The sequence below is a fragment of the Bombyx mori genome, chromosome 11 (genome assembly GCF_030269925.1).
Source record: "Bombyx mori chromosome 11, ASM3026992v2".
NCBI lineage: Eukaryota > Metazoa > Arthropoda > Insecta > Lepidoptera > Bombycidae > Bombyx > Bombyx mori.
Genome location: NC_085117.1, coordinates 3,753,128 through 3,769,854, shown reverse-complemented (window position 1 = coordinate 3,769,854; position 16,727 = coordinate 3,753,128). Strand labels below are relative to the sequence as shown.

Genomic DNA, 16,727 nt, shown 5'->3' with positions numbered 1-16,727 from the left:
TTGAGGTGATTTGCTATATATATTTATTGCTTTTTCGAGATATCGACAAAGAGAAGCTAGTCCACCGAGCTGGTGAGATTTCTCGGTAGACCGACGATCTGAATGTTATTGTTTGGAACTTGTATACCTAGTCAGGTCATAAGTATTATCACACAGTAAAAACTTTTCTTTTAGAATGCTGGCCACAAAAAAGTTTATTGAATTCGAATTTCGAATTGTTCATGAGAATAAAAAATGTATACTTTTAGAATTTTACTCATTTTTAAATATGGAGTAGACGCTTAAAGAAGACCGTGTTGCAGTTATTGCGTTGCATCGTTGCGGTTACGCGCCAATTCAAATTTTTAACATACTGAAAAATTTGAATATAACCAAAAGATTCCTTTATCGTACCATCAAACGATACAATGAAGACTCTAGTGTAGATGACAGGTCAAGAAGTGGTCGCCCTCGGTCTGTTAGGACTCCAGCAGTGATAAAAGCTGTGAAGGCGCGAATTCAAAGAAATCCCAAACGTAAGCAGAAACTGTTGGCCCTTCAGATGGGGTTAAGCAGAACCACGGTGAAAAGACTTTTAAATGAAGACTTAGGGCTTCGGGCATATCGAAGAAAAACAGGACATCGTTTGAATGCTCGTCTAATGGACCTGAGACTGAAGAGATGCCGCGCTTTGTTGAAGCGGTACGCGGAAAAAAAAATTTCGGGAAATTCTATTTCGGATCAAAAAATTTTTACCGTAGAAGAGAGCTACAACAAACAAAATGATAAGGTGTACGCACACAGTAGTGAAGAAGCGAGCAACCGTATTCCGCGTGTCCAACGAGGTCATTTTCCATCCTCGCTCATTGTATGGTTGGGAGTTTCTTATTGGGGCTTAACAGAGGTACATTTTTATGAGAAAGGTGTAAAAACGAATGCAGTTATGTATCAAAATACAGTCCTGACGAACCTTGTGGAACCTGTTTCTCATACCATGTTCAATAACAGTCACTGGGTATTCCAACAAGATTCGGCGCCAGCTCATAGAGCGAAGAGCACACAAGACTGGCTGGCGGCGCGTGAAATCGACTTCATCCGGCACGAAGACTGGCCCTCCTCCAGTCCAGATTTGAATCCGTTAGATTACAAGATATGGCAACAGTTGGAGGAAAAGGCGTGCTCAAAGCCTCATCCCAATTTGGAGTCACTCAAGACATCCTTGATTAAGGCAGCCGCCGATATTGACATGGACCTCGTTCGTGCTGCGATAGACGACTGGCCGCGCAGATTGAAGGCCTGTATTCAAAATCACGGAGGTCATTTTGAATAAACTTTAGTGTCATAAGAATCTATGTTTTGTTAAGTTCATTTTGGTATATGAATGGTTACATAATGAATAAACTTGTTTCAATTATTTTACATTAAACATGTGACAGAATTTATGACCTGACTAGGTATATCCAATCTTGAAATTAAATCAAATATCTTGTATTGCGTTTTAGCTACGTAAACTAAATTGTCTTTCGATGTGTAATTAATGGTTCGTGTTTGGTGTGGATTCTAGCTGGGCGGCACAGCTTACAGTCCGTTTGGGACAGCTTACACCGCTAGCGGGGTGCCCCCTGCTTCATACTGGTACAACACGTACCCTCAGCAGATCGGTGGCTTCCTGCAGGGCGTCCAAGGCGTGCAGGGGTACACTTACGCTGGACAGTTTGGATATCAACAGCAGTACATGGGGTGAGTAGGAAACTGCCGTCTAGTTTTAATGGTAACAGGAAACTTGGATGTATCAATTGAGTTATGGACCCAAATTGTATTTTTTTTTATTTGAGTTCAGTACGTATTTCATTAGAACAAGTATTCTTCTTCTTCTTCTCCATCGCTTCTTCATTACTGGGGATCTTGACTCGGTCTCAGCTTGTCGACTGCCAGCCTTCATCGGTTCCGGTCAGTTGCCTGGCGTAGTGCAGGGCTAAGTGGTCCGTTGGTTTGCTCGGAGACCTGGTCGGACCAATGTTTGGGGCTCCAGCCTCTAGGACGTTTTCCTTCTACTTTTCCAGCGACCATCAGACGTTCCAAGTTATCTCCACCTCTGCAGGCAACGTGGCCAAAGTAGTGGTTCATTACTGCTGGTAGCAGGGTGCAGCTAACCTCTATTTTCAATGCCTCCTCCTTGCGTCGATAATACTCAATGCTGAGGGTCGTGGCCTCTAACAACTTTCCTGTATTATCCTGCGCCATTCCTGCCTATACTCGGCTGTGTGGATAGCGACGCGGGCTGAAGTATTGAGAGTGGAGCGTATCTGGTCGAGTAGCGTATTTTACTTCTGCCTCTGGGTCTTCTTTTTTTTTTTGCCCGTAGGAAGACGAGCATACAGCCCACCTGATAGTGAGTGGTTACCGTCGCCCATAGACTTCAGCAATACCAGGTGCAGAGCCATGCCGCTGCCTACCACATACCTTCTTCCGCATACCTAGCCTGCTACCAGCGGCTTTTCCAAATTGTCACTTCTTTTTCTGGCGGTGTGTCCAAAGAACTCAAAACTCCTCCGCGCGCATATAATACTGAGGCGCATCGGAATCTTGAGCTCGGTAAGAATGGTAATTTTCAATGCTGTCCACCCTCAAAGGATTGTTTGAATTGAATTGAAATATATCCTTGGGGAGCAACATTTAACCACATGCACTTAAATGAAACGTGTTCTACCAGGATGGGTGGGGTCCAGATCCCGTGGGCGCTGGGCGGTGGCGTGGGCGGGGTGGGCGGCGTCGGCGGCGTGGCTGCCATGTCGCAGCCGCCGCAGGTGCTCCACTACCCCGTGCAGCACTTCCAAGTTCAGCCCGTAAGTAATAAAGCTTTTCCAAATCTGATTCTGTTTTGACAATTTCGCGCACGGAGCAGTCTTATGTTTAACATAGCTAATTTTATAAACCTTATTGTTTGATGTACTCTAACAACAATATCGAATGGTGAAAGGCCATTAGATTTAGGCGACATTTCGCTGAATACGCGACGTTTATCATTGTAATTAAAGGTTCATTTTATTTGATATCAGCATCAACAGCTCGATGTTTTGATTGAACTTTAATTAAGTTTACCCCATTCTAATAGCTGAAGAAGTTTTTTTGTTATGATATTTTTTCCAAATGTTTAAAACTTCAAATGGCTCTCCTGTAGAGTTGCAAAAATGTCGCTTAACCCCAAATAGTCTTTCACTCCTCGATATTAAGTTTTAGTGAGATTTTCACTCTCCGGCGCCTCTTTTTGCCTACGTACTCTAGTAACCACTAGGGATTATACTAGATTCACCGAGCGAATAAGCAAGCTAAAACTAGCCCTAACAAGAGCAGTGCTTTGCTGAATCTACCACCGGATCGGAAACGTGACCCACTGAGAAGATCCGCCGAGAAACTCAGTGGGTCTTCCGGCGCATTGTCCATCTGTCGATACCAAAATTGTTTATTGTCGGGCCGATCAAGTATATTTGTTTTATTGCTTAGGTACGTGAACGAGCATATGACCCATCTGGTTGTTAGTGGTTGCCGGAGTCCATAGTCCCACATCAAGAACGTAAATGTCACCACCCACCTTGAGACATGAGTTTTAAGTCTTAGTTTTACAGTATAACGGATGCCCCGTCATTCAAACCGAAACGCACAACTGCTTTACGGCAGAAATAGCAGTGTGGTGGTACCTACCCGTACATGCTCACAGAATGCCCTACTGCAAGTGGACAGGTTTCAATGACAACACTCAAAATTTGTCTGCTCCTAACATTCTACCTCGAGGAATCAATCAAAACACTATAAGAACCAGTTAAATCCACCAGTTAGTCCATAACCGTGAACGTTTAAAACGTTTACGGTGGGCAGCGGCTTGGCTGTGCCCTGAACATTGCTGACGTCCATGGGCGACATTAACTACTCACCATCAGATGCGTATGGCTCAGAGGCGTAAGCTCGTCCACAAAGGGCAATAAAGAAAACCGTAGCTTAAGTTTCTATACAGAAGCGCAGAAAACTTTATTTGATAAATATTGTCTTGTTGCAATACGTACTGAGTCCTGATATGTTATTCACAGATTGGAGAGGACGAATGGCTGGCCCCAAGTCTCCTTGTCTGAGAGCAGCGCCCAGCACCCACCGAGCCTGCCCAATGCTACTACCCAGAGGAATAACCGCCCCATTTCCGAGAAGTCTCTTCAAAAACTACTGTCGTATCCTTGAAGCTTAAAGTTTCCCGCGTCTGTGAAGTTCTAGCTTTGTGCTTCTGACTTACCTGTAAGGTTTTTCGTTTGGCAGGCATAGGTGTGTGCGATCGTAATGATTACGGCTACGAGCCAACATTTAACCAGCCCTCAAAGTGGAGGAGTTTGGGGGAAATGTGAGTCATACTTCCTTAATTTTAACCGCCGCTTGCGAATAACGCGTCATATAATAAAAAGCTACATATATTAGCGTAAGTTAAGTAGGTTTAAGCCGATATTAAACACACGGGCCAATGAAGGTTGCGATTTCGTTTAAGGAAACAGAGAGATGAATCTCTGAGGAGCTCGCTTCTCTGTCATGTATGCGAGTTGATTTCCCGAGATCTTGGAACGTACCAAACTCGAGCACAAGCATAGCCATAAGTTTAGATGGAATATAAATTTAGATTTTTTGAAAACCTTTAATAGAATGTTAAATGAGTTTAAGGGGCAACATTTAGGATTGTGAGTGAGAAAGATATTGAAAATAAATAAATAATAATAATGATGATGATGATGATTAAAAGCAAAACTTTTTTTAACGCGCTACGACTCTAGTCAAATCGGAAGCCACGATACAAACCGACTAGTCATTATGTTTTTCGTAAAGTTCGAAAGCTCTTGAATTACGTTAGTTTATTCATAATAATAATTAAGGGCCTTTTCAATGCCAAATACAGAGAAAGTAAAATTGATTAAACTGATACTGTTACGAGAAAGAAGGTTGTGTCTTAAATAATAACAAAAAAAAATAAGATACGTGAAAAACGAAAAAAAAAACTTCGAAAATATTAATTTATAAAAAAAAAAGAATAAGTCACACAGAAACTTAGCGAAAATAGATTTATTTATTGTATAGGTAATCTTAAAGTTAAGGGAAAGAAAAAAATATTTATTAATATTCGTAATCTTAAGGGGCATTTAATCATTTTACTGTAGATTTGTAGAACCAGATGAGGAGAGAGTGAATGTTTTTCTCTATTTCCAAAGATAAATACGATAAAACTCGTGACGACACGACACCATTTCATTTTGTGGCTCGTTTTCTATTATTATTATTTTTTTTGATGAAATTAAACAGGCTCACTACAAATATAATAATATCTAATATGTTTCCAAAGAATAAATACGAGTTTGGTCATTTATTGGAAATTTATCTGGACGTATTGTGGGAAGACGCTAAAGAAATATGAGAGACATCATTCTCATTGAGTATTTATAACGTGACGTAGAGGAGAAAGTGTAGCGCCCGGAACGAAATAACGTGTCGTGAATTTATCTTCAAAATGCGGGTATGGAATGAGCTGACGAAACGCACAAATTCTGTTACGTGTGTCAGCCTCGGCTTCACTATCGTTCATCGAAACGCTACGCCGACCTTGTTTAAATATGTGGTATATTGTAGAAAGAAAAAAAAAACGTAGAATCATCTTTTTTGATATCTTTTTGACAGCGCACGTGTCTGTCCACGGCGCCTATTGATAATATAATATTTTATAAAAGATGTATTTTATACATTATATTCAATGTTATCGGATGTTTCGGTACTATCCGTCATTTTATGTCGTCATAATACATTAAAATAGCAGGCGGATTTAGGCGTGTACAATGTTTTTTATTTACATAAAAATACATGTAGCAAATACACGTACTAGTTCGTTACTGCAGCGCTCCGGACGTGCGTTCAAGGGCGCGTCCAAGCATCAACTGATCGCAATCGACAAAATGGCGGATATACTGATGCATCTATATCTTTTGACTGTCTTTTATTTTATCCATTCTGCTTTCGTTTCGCGTAGATGAAAACTCGATAAAACATATCGCTAGTTATTATTAATAAGGTAATATTATTATTATATATGTATTATAATATATTGGAAGTAGACGTAAATATTTTTTTTCCGGTTCAAAAATACGAATCACATTGTCAATTTGGGAGATATGGTCAATGAACGTGAATTGAAACCAAGGTATATTTTGTATTGTGCCATGACGGAAACTGTCGGAACGACTTTGGCTATAGTGTGCCATAAAAAAAAATTCGAGTAAATTAATTCAATTAAAAAACTCGTTCACGTAAACGACGCGCTCTCTCGCGGCTCGAATGAAAAGTAAAAATAATTGAATTGAGTTTTTTAATTGAATCCCCTGAGTGTGCGTTTAAAAATGCTTATACAATACAAATTGTATCTTTAAATCGACGTCGAGGTACGACCTCTTTGAAACATAAATATATCAGATATTTGAATTCATAAAAATAATATTGACGAAATACATAATAATATTTAGATAGACAAATTTAGATGTATAGTTGTCGAATAACGCTAGAGTTTTAGGTGAGAAAATCATTAATGCCTATATCTGCTTGAATAATGTAAACATTAAACATTATTGGAATAGTAGTTTATATAAGCGAAAATTTCTAATTTAAGATCGAGTGTTTTCCTTCCTCTTAATTGTATTTTTATCTCGAAATAAACGTGCGCGTTGAGTTTGGCATCCCGGAAATAATATCAAACCGAGAATTAATTAAGATAAACATGTAAAGAAAAACAATCGGTGATATATTTTCAAGGATAAAACTTACGTTGTCTTTCAATAAAAAGGCAGGGTCGTCATAAAATCGAATTTTATTAAAATTCATAGAATTCCACATTACACATTTGAATTGTTTAGGTACGCAACGAATGTATCATACAAATTATAAAATTATTTCAACGTAATTTTAAAGATAAATAATAATTTGAATACAGAGAGCGATCAAAAGCTCCGATTCAATTCATTATCCCCCTGAGTCGGGGGGCTTTGTAAGTTCAGCTCCCAAAGTTTCCTTTTTTTTATTGCTTAGTCATGTGGACGAACCCACGGCCCACCTGGTTTTTAATGGAGCCCATAGACAACTACAACGTAAATGCCATCACCCACCATGACTCAGTTTTTACAGTACAACGACTGCCTCGCTCTACAAACCGAATCGCATTACTGCTTCACGGCAGAAATAGGCAGGGTGGTGGTGCCTATTTGTGCGGACTCACAAGACGTCCTACTATCAGTAATAGCAGTGGCATTTGTCAAAAACATGCCAACTCCCACTTTGTTTCTTAAAAGTTACTCTACAGGGCCGGATTTAGGGGAGGGAAACTAAGGCGAAAGCTCTGGAGCCTCCACAAACGGAGAACCCGCACAATAGAGACGTTGGAAAAAAATCTTTCAAATTCCGACAAGTAAACACTAGTAAACATATTTTCCTTCTCCTTCGATATTCTTTTACGGGTAGGTACCACCACCCCGCCTATTTCTGCCGTAAAGCAGTAATGCGTTTCGGTTTGAAGGGTGGGGCAGCCGTTGTAACTATACTGAGGCCTTAGAACTCATATCTCAAGGTGGGTGGCGCATTTAAGTTGTAGATGTCTATGGGCTCCAGTAACCACTTAACTCAGGTGGGCTGTGAGCTCGTCTACTAACCTAAGCAATAAAAAATTAAAATTAAATATTTCAGATAATACTGGTCTCCGATTATATTTATGTACGTTTGATAAATACTAAGAGAATCTACACGGTTTCACAATAAATTATTTATTGGAAAATTCGACTGAAATAATCTTTCATTTTATTTGGAAAATAATTTGGGGCCATAGGGCCTTCGTTCCTCTGTTGCTACGAGGCCTCCAGACCTCTAAATACGGCCCTGCCACGCTATAGTACGCAGCACTAATATTACCAGCCTGAATTCGGTTCTGATAACGGAGGATCTAGAACTAATCATATCGCACGTAGCTCCTTCATCGAAATTCCAGATCAAATAAAAATACGATTAAAAAAAGTCTGTCGATCACATTACTGCCTTCACCTTGCTATAAAACTCCTTCAGAGTCTAAGAACATTAGTTAAGATTGTATATTATTAATAATAAAATGAATACATATTGCTTCGCTATCTTGTAGGTTAACATCCGAAATGGATTTAGCTAGGCGAAAAATATAATATATATATAATAATATATATATAAATATAAAAAAAAAACAAAAATTAAAAATATTCATCGTTTAGATAGGCTATTGAAATTTTCCGTTTTTCGTGAAACATTTTTTTTTGTAAATTAATTTTCGTAACTATTTCATTTATAATTTTTTTTCAATTGAATAAACATCCAAAATTGTATATATATAATTTAAGTCCCAACTTATAACACCAATGTTTTTATATACCAAAAAAAATGATATATTTAAGGATCGCGACGTGAATTTAAAATAATTTCTTTGATCCGAATTCGCGACGTGGCACTGCTTCGACTAACTCAGGATTAACTCTATGTTATATTTGTGCAAAATTAAATATGTTAATGACAATAATGTGATTTGTTTCGTCTAAAGGCGAAGATAAACCATTTTATGAATCTATCTAGAATCTTTACAGGACAAGAATGTTCGTATAAATTTTGCGACATTATACCAACGGGAGCTACTAAATATCTCCGTGAATAAATGTTCTCACTTAATACATACATCGAAAAGTGTAAGGATATTTGGTTTAGGCGACATTTATCTTTGCAATTAAAAGTCCTTTTTGACGTGACAACGTCTTATAATTCGATGGAGCCGGCTGCACGCACGAAAAAACATGACTCATTGAGGCGTTCCATTTAAGGCTTGAAGTGCAAGCGAGAGCGCGCAACGAGCGACAAAGAGGCACAATCGGCCTCCGCGTTCGGCAGCGTTCGACATCTGTCTCTCTCCTATTTGAGTGAGCGATGCATCCGCGTGGACAGCTGCTATACAAAAATGAAACCATTCCATCAGTATTTTCTTATGACGTCGTCACGTTCAACTATCGTCAGTAAACCGACTTTACAGACAACCGATTTTTTTTAATTGAACTTAATTAAATTTACTTCATTCAAATAACTGAAAAATTTATTTAATTGTGGTATTTTTTCCAAAATTTAACCTTTAAATGGCCCTCCTGTAATGTTGCAAAAATGTCACTTAAATCAAACACTCTTTCACCCCTCGACATAATACAGTACCCGACGACAAACATCGCACTTCGACCTTCGAGAAAGAGACAATCGGCTAATTCCGGCTTCGTATAGCGCTGTCTCTGTCACACCAATCACTAACTAAAGTCCGATATTTGTTAGGATCGCGATTTATTGAACTTGAATGACGATTGAGATGCATCATCTAAGTAAAGAAAAGTGATAAAGGATGTATATTTCAAGAATAGACTCGAAATTAAATCGATTAAATGAAAAATAAATATTCAAGAAACCAAAACACATTGTTAGCATTTAATACTTTTAAAGTTGCAAGTTTCCCCTCTCTTTCTTATTTCTATAAACTATTTTTATATAAACGATTATTTATATAAAAAATTTAAAGAAAAATCGGCTTAGGATCTTTGCAGTCACACACTTAGCTTGACGATTATAATTCGCGTCGATCGCAGCCCAAGCAATTATGAAGGGTCAATCATTATTTGAAATTCACGTCCGACATTGATCGTAGTCTCATCCTCTCGATTCTACATTAACTCGATGCCTTATGTATCTTATATGACCTGTGTATCTCATGTTTCGTAGTGAATGCGTCACAGAATATAAAGAATGGTATTGCAATGATTGGTAATGTGTATTAGAGACAATAGTTATTATATAACAAATTTGAGAAGCACCACGATTTTACGTTAAAACTGTCTTTTTAAAATTACAGCGAATGCGAAGTTCGTGAACCCACGTATGACGTCATTTGTTAGGTCACGTTCGCACTGCAATGTTGAATAATTAAAACAGAAACGTGGTTGGGTTATTTAAAACATTTTTAGTTGTAAATATTTCATGGCATGCATTGTGGAGCGTTTCTAGAGGGCACCTTTTCTTTTTTCCTACCTATGCTGATAGCCTTGAGAGAATATATCAGGTTTACCTTAGCATGCAGGTGAGCTCTCGGGGCTCAAACCGGAGGTGTTGCCAACACTGGCCCTAGCAAGAGCAGTGCTTTGCAGAATCTATCATAGGAACATCTAGCTGCAGCTAAGCTGCGATAAAACAATAAACGCGAGATTAAATAATTATCCAGATAAACCTTTGGAATCCTTTGCAATACCATTCTCAATATGAAAAGTGCCAAACGTATTGTTTTTTTGTTATAACAGAATCGAAAATCCATTCTCCCCCTACTTAAAATTGATAACACCAATTTCTCAGACTTATTTAAAAAAAAATTGTATCCTTAAAGGACGATTCTAAATTGAACTTCTTCGAGCTCTGTATGCGTTTGAAATTTCTAGAGTGAAAAAAAATCAACGTTCCCAAGTTTGTAATTTAAAGTTCTAGATATTTCTAGAATCAAGAAGAATTTGTTTTTTACTTCTCAAATGACCTCGAGTGACGATACCGGGAGATCTCTGTCACTCCACTTGTCAGTCTGTGTTTTTTATGTCTGGCAAATAATAATAAAATACAGAGCTCTGAAGAATGTAGGTATTAGACGTGATTAGATAATACTCTGTGTTCTTTTGTTCTTATGTGTTGAGGTTCCTTGGAATACACATGTCTATTTAAGAAATAATCTTAAATGACAGCTGTCAGGTTAGACAGCTGTCAATCGAACGGGCATTCTCGGGGTTAGCACGTCGCGATGAAATATCCTTCTACAAACGTGGTTTGGAAAGGGTCTTTGGTTGTGCCCCCCAGGATTGTCTATGACATTAGCCACTCTATATAATTTAAGGCCAAATATTAAACAGAAATGTGCAATATAATTACGTCGATATCTGTATTCCATTGATCCTCTTGTAGTAATTTCATATTTCGTCTTAGAGTATGCTAGATTTTTTTGTTGTTTCGTAGTTCGGATTGTACAATGACGGTCGCGTGCTTGAATAAATACCGCGTTATATCACATTGAAAAAAAAAACTTTTAAAGAATATGACCATCGTGATAGTGAAAAACGTGATAATATTTTTTGAAATATATAAAAATCGATGTACGGATATTTTAGTCCCCATTTTAGTTTTTTTTTCTTTCTTTCTTATTTCTTTCGTCTCTTTCTGATTGGAGTCGGTTGTTTTTAAATTTCATAAACGAATCCACGGCACACATTGGTGTTGTTATAAAAGGCAATAACCATGTATAAGGAATATCTTTGTGTCTGCCGATAAAATCGATGACGATGACTGTCCATAAATTAATTTATTTACAATAAAGATCGTTCTAAAGATTATTTAATTCAAAATTAAAATCACTCCCAAAATGATAAAAATGATTCGAATTAGTACTAATGTAAATGGCCGGACCAAAATCATGATTGAAAAAAATTCAGCCAGTAATCATACCTACAAGATCTAGTGATTACTATAAATACTATTATTTAACTGGTTCTTGCCACGATTTTTAGTTTTAATGTGTTCCCGATATTTGGGACGTGTTGCGCGCGCTACGGTCGCAGGCAGACTGCGGATCTAAGGATGTTAGGAGCAGACAAATCTGACTACCCTCTTCCTAGTCAGTTTTTTGGGTGTTACCACTGGAACGTGATGACTCTCCAACAATTTAGACTTACGGTATTAATTTTTTTTTTGAGAAAATTTGAGAGTATTTTGTTTTTAGACTATAACTAATACCGGATTTGATTCATTTGATAATTCGAAGCAATCACAATACGAATCAATTAAATCATAGTGTCTATAATGATAAATTTTATTTTTAAAACAAATTTCAACATTTAGCGATTGGCATATTTCACTTGGTGACTTCAAAACCAGGTTTCGAGATTATGACTTGTCCGAAGATGCTATAAGTTTGGATCACTGACTAGTGACGTCGTAATGTGACAAATTATTTTGATAAACACAGCGAATTTTTAAGTCGATTTATCTCTTGCATTATATAATAAAATGATCGAATCCCTTCCGTTGGTTGGACAGTGGGATCTATGACGTGTTAATATTTTGACATGTGTCACATCTGTCAAAGATTAAAGTTTTATCGAAAAACATAACCGACTCCAATCGATTAGTAGGTTTTTCGATGTCTGTCTGTTCGTGATTAAATGTTTAGATTTTCTTTTATTAGTGGATATTGTATTGTATAGTTTTTCATTTGTGAACAACGATGCGATGTGGTCTATAATTATGTTATAGAGTTAATTAAACAGTTACTGAATAGGCGTTGAACACCACCCGTTCCCTGAAAGCTGAACACGGAACTTTTAAAGCTATAAATTGACAGCGTTATTATTATTGACAGGCGGAGGAGGCATCGGCCCACCCGGCAGTGAATGCTTAGCGTCACCGCTAAAATATTATCTTTTTGACGTGATAACGTCTTATTAATCGATGTACACCGGCCGCTCACACGAAAAAGTGTCACGTTCCGTCTGACCGTGCAAGCGAGAGCGCGAAACAAGCGTTAGCTTGTGACACATTTATCTCTCTTCTCGCGTGACGTCAGAGCTAGCAGTTCGAATGGTTCTGCTACTGACGTTATCACGTAAAACGTATCATCCGTAAACCGACTTTACAGACAACCAATTTTTTTTCTTGTTAATCACTGGAGTCGTCATATACCCTACATCGTAAATGCAATCCTGTGTCAAAAGTATTGAGGTATATTTTTAATTATATTCCCCTTTGTACTTATTTAAATGCAGACGTCTTCACGGCTCTGTGTACAGCGTGGTTAATGCCTATAACACGGCAGCGACATTACTATTACGAGGCAATTTCATTCGATTCAACTTCGAATGCCTATTCACTAACTAAAATGGCGTCGATATTTCGAAAATAAGATAAAATCGCTTTTAAAGATTTCCGTTTTTTTCTTCGAAATACCCGCGTAGTGAGTTGAATTGAATTCGTATCCATTCATCGTATTGTAAACGGTGACGGAAGTCGAAATGGTGGTGTGCGCGCAATGGAAAACGTACAACAATATTTAATACAACAACAAAAAAGTGTTTTATGTGCCACAGGACGCATGTCGTATTGGTGTCCACAATATCGTGTAAACAATGTAACGTCAGCAATAATTAATACGCAATAGTCGTGTGGTGTGTCTTTATTTTACGTACTGCTAGTTCGGAGTTTTTGAATATTTTTTTTTGTTTTCTACCCGCGGAGTTAATTTTTTGTCAAACATCTCCTTGGTGAGCTTTTAGAATGGTAAAATGAGACATGAATGTGATTGTTTTGTTTATTAAGCTTTTTATTGTGGAATATGATGGATTACGTGACAATGACGGTAGTTTGATATTCGAAGTTGAAAGTTACTACAGTCGCAAAGCATTTAAGTCCTTTTGCTTGACTAGCGTAATATAAAGCCGGGTAGGCACTCACGTAAACATCTAAGAAGTTACACTTCGTTGACGCAATTGAATTGTTCACGAACTTTTACAAAATCCATTCGTCGCAATACAATTTTACTCATAAAAATCTTTATACACTGTTCTAACAATGTAATCATTTGTGTAATTCATTTTGAATCGTTTCCCTAAGCGCGCCGGAAAAAAATTTAGTTCAGGTAATGACCGGACATTTTTCAAGGACAATCACAACATACACAACACTCATCAACTTTTGAGGTGATAACTTCTTATGGGAGGGAAGATCGCTTCGTTACGTAACGCGTTACGGCGCCAGTCTGTCTGGCTTCTCTTTCTCTCTCGCACACGGTAGCGATGAGAGAAAGAGAAGATGAGAACGGATGTAACTCCTAACGATTTATATACCTTGATCAATTTATATTACAATTTTCTTTACATTACCATATTAATATACCATATAAAGCTTAAGTAATAACCTAAGCTTTTCTCAAGTTAAACAATTTCAATATTAAATAGTTCAACTTAGATTAGTTTAAGTTATCACTTCTGTCGGGCGTCCCGATACGCACATTTTTGTTTTTTTTATATACACAGTAGATGTTACCAGCTCGTTCAAGGGAAAGTGCCGGTTTGCGGAACGGTTGTGCTGGTAATAAACAATTCGTGGGCATGACAAAAGCATCAATGAAGATGAGCGTCATGTGAACAAGAACCAAAGAGTTAACCTTTGAATTTAAACTAACCAAAATCATTCTTATCTGTTATTTTACGTCCTGATTAGACCGGCTCATTTCTGTATTTAATTCGTAAAGGGAATTAGTAGCGTTCGATTAATATATCCAAGGAGAAGTTTGACAATTGCTTCGCTCAATCTTTTGAACGGAAACTTGATTAGGCAGGCTTGCGTTCAAAATGGGTGCTATGAGTGACATGTATCTTTAAAATTTAACTTAAAACTAATTAGGGGTTGTGGCGTGTAAATTTAATATCGTTACTACGAGTATAATTGTTTGTTTTTGTAGATAACTTTCGGATCGCCATGTCTAGTTGTTGAACTGACTGAAGTACTAAGTTTTATAATAATAATAAATAACTGGGAACAAATTACTCACGATCATCCAGTTTCAATTAAAATTTCCTCTATTATAGGTACCAGAAACCATCAAACATACTGATAAATGCATAAATATAGACATATATAGATAATAAACGCTCAAACAAAGAGCAAATTAGCCTGTTTATCATACAAAAGTTTGCCCGATGTGGGGATCGAACCTACGACCCTCAGCGCAACAGTTAAAGTCGCTAAGTCACCACCGAGTCAGTCATCAAAGTTTCATTGTTTTATGTCGAAAGGGAGTGCTGTAAGGAACTGTTTGAGATGATACTATGATCACGTTTTTACCATCACACCGCCCGCCACCGGAGTAGAGTTCATCCATACTACCTGGAGACACTGCGGTCATCCACAGTGCGCTTCCAGAGACCTTTTTTGCCACGTACCATCCGGCTTTGGAATGAGCTCCCCTCCACGGTGTTTCCCAAGCGGTATGACATGACCTTCTTCAAACGAGGCTTGTGGGAAAGTACTTAACGGTAAACAGCGGCTTGGCTCTGCCCCTGGCATTGCTGAAGTCCGTGGGCGACGGTAACTACTCACCATCAGGCGGGCCGTATGCTCGTCTGCCTACACAGGCAATAAAAAAAAGCCGTATTAAAAAATACAACTTTTTTTCAATTAAATTTACTTATTTCAATACAAGCCTTTCGGACTAGAATCAGACATAGAATCATTTACTTTTGACAAGTTGATCTTTAAGTCGGTAAAGTTTAACTCAAGCTAATAGAACGTGTAGTAAGTTTCACGATTCATAACACGTCATCTGAAGGCTTCACTTTCGAAGTGTTGCTAAGATTATAATCAAATTCATCAATGCAAATCGATTTTAAATTTACGCGATCCAACCCTAGGTCTTGATCTAGAAAAAAAAAACGTATTGAATCTTTTTTCATTCTTACGAATATTATATTTATATTTTCTACCGTCCATAATGTTGTGTTGTATTAATTAGTTTGAAGCGAAAAAATCTTCTAAGCGCGTCTCAGCCCCATTCAAATTCAATGTTATGTTACGAAACAAACTTAAAGACCAGAACTTTAAAGAATTTCAAACGCGCGAGATTAAACCGTAAAACTAATTTTAATTAAAAGAACGCGTCACTGATTTTTAATCTAAAATCGTATACGTAATTAAAAGTAAATTTACGGTTTAATCTCGCATTTTAAATAACATTAGTAGAATTTCCGGCGTTTCGTTCTGTTTTGTGCTAATAGAACCTTCAAATGTCTATGAGTCGCCTCTGGCCACGAAATCTGTGGGAATCTCGAAGCGTCGGAAATAATTTAATGACAGTAAAAAAAAAAGCGAAATTAAACCGTAAAATTAGTTTTAATCGCGTCAAATAAAACGCGTGTACCGAAGTGAAATACCTTATCCCGTTTTTTTCATCCTAGTCTGACTACATATGTACATACAAGTATATTTATTTATAATTTAAGATTTCTTTATATTATCTTCGTTTATAGTATGTATCTTCATATATTTTATTCATAATTTTTTTTCGTCGGTAAAACCCGTTTTTATTTATTTATTATTACGAAACAATTTAGAGGAAATTTAGAATTATAAAAAAAAGAAGAAGAAAACATAGAATTTTAAGTATTTAAAAGTAAGTCTTTGACTATGTTACGTTATGTTTTTTTGTTAGTTGCTTTCTTTGTTCGTTGTACGAGGTGCGAGGGAGAAAAAAAATTCGTTATGCTCTTGAAGAATGTGGTAACTAATAAATTTTATTCGTCAAAATCAAAACTCAAATCCTTCGTACCTCGGTTGTTATTAATTTAAAAACAATGTTACGTTGATAATTCTATCTTTTTCAAAGATTGTATTTATTACTAGGCAGTATATTATTATATTATTATACTATGTAGTTACGCATCTACATATTATTATTGTAAACAAAATAGTTATATGATACCTATGACGTTAGTGTATAAGGAAATAAATAATAAATAAACAATTTTGTGTTTTTTTTAGACGAATCATAGGACTTTTTTAAATCATAATTTTTAAGAAAGAACTGTTACTAACATTTATATGGATTATTATCTGAA

At 37.1% G+C, this 16,727-nt stretch overlaps 1 protein-coding gene across 1 annotated transcript in view; it reads left to right on the top strand.

Annotated features, from left to right (window-relative positions):
* LOC101747198 (cytotoxic granule associated RNA binding protein TIA1) overlaps window positions 1-16,633 on the top strand; it is a 75,652-nt gene extending 59,019 nt beyond the window's left edge. Inside the window, exons 7-9 of the mRNA XM_062671011.1 lie at window positions 1,544-1,719; window positions 2,693-2,825; window positions 4,065-16,633. Coding sequence (XP_062526995.1) covers window positions 1,544-1,719; window positions 2,693-2,825; window positions 4,065-4,106 — 351 coding nt within the window. The 3' untranslated portion in view covers window positions 4,107-16,633. The remainder of the gene's footprint in view (window positions 1-1,543; window positions 1,720-2,692; window positions 2,826-4,064) is intronic.
* Window positions 16,634-16,727: the final 94 nt, after the last annotated feature.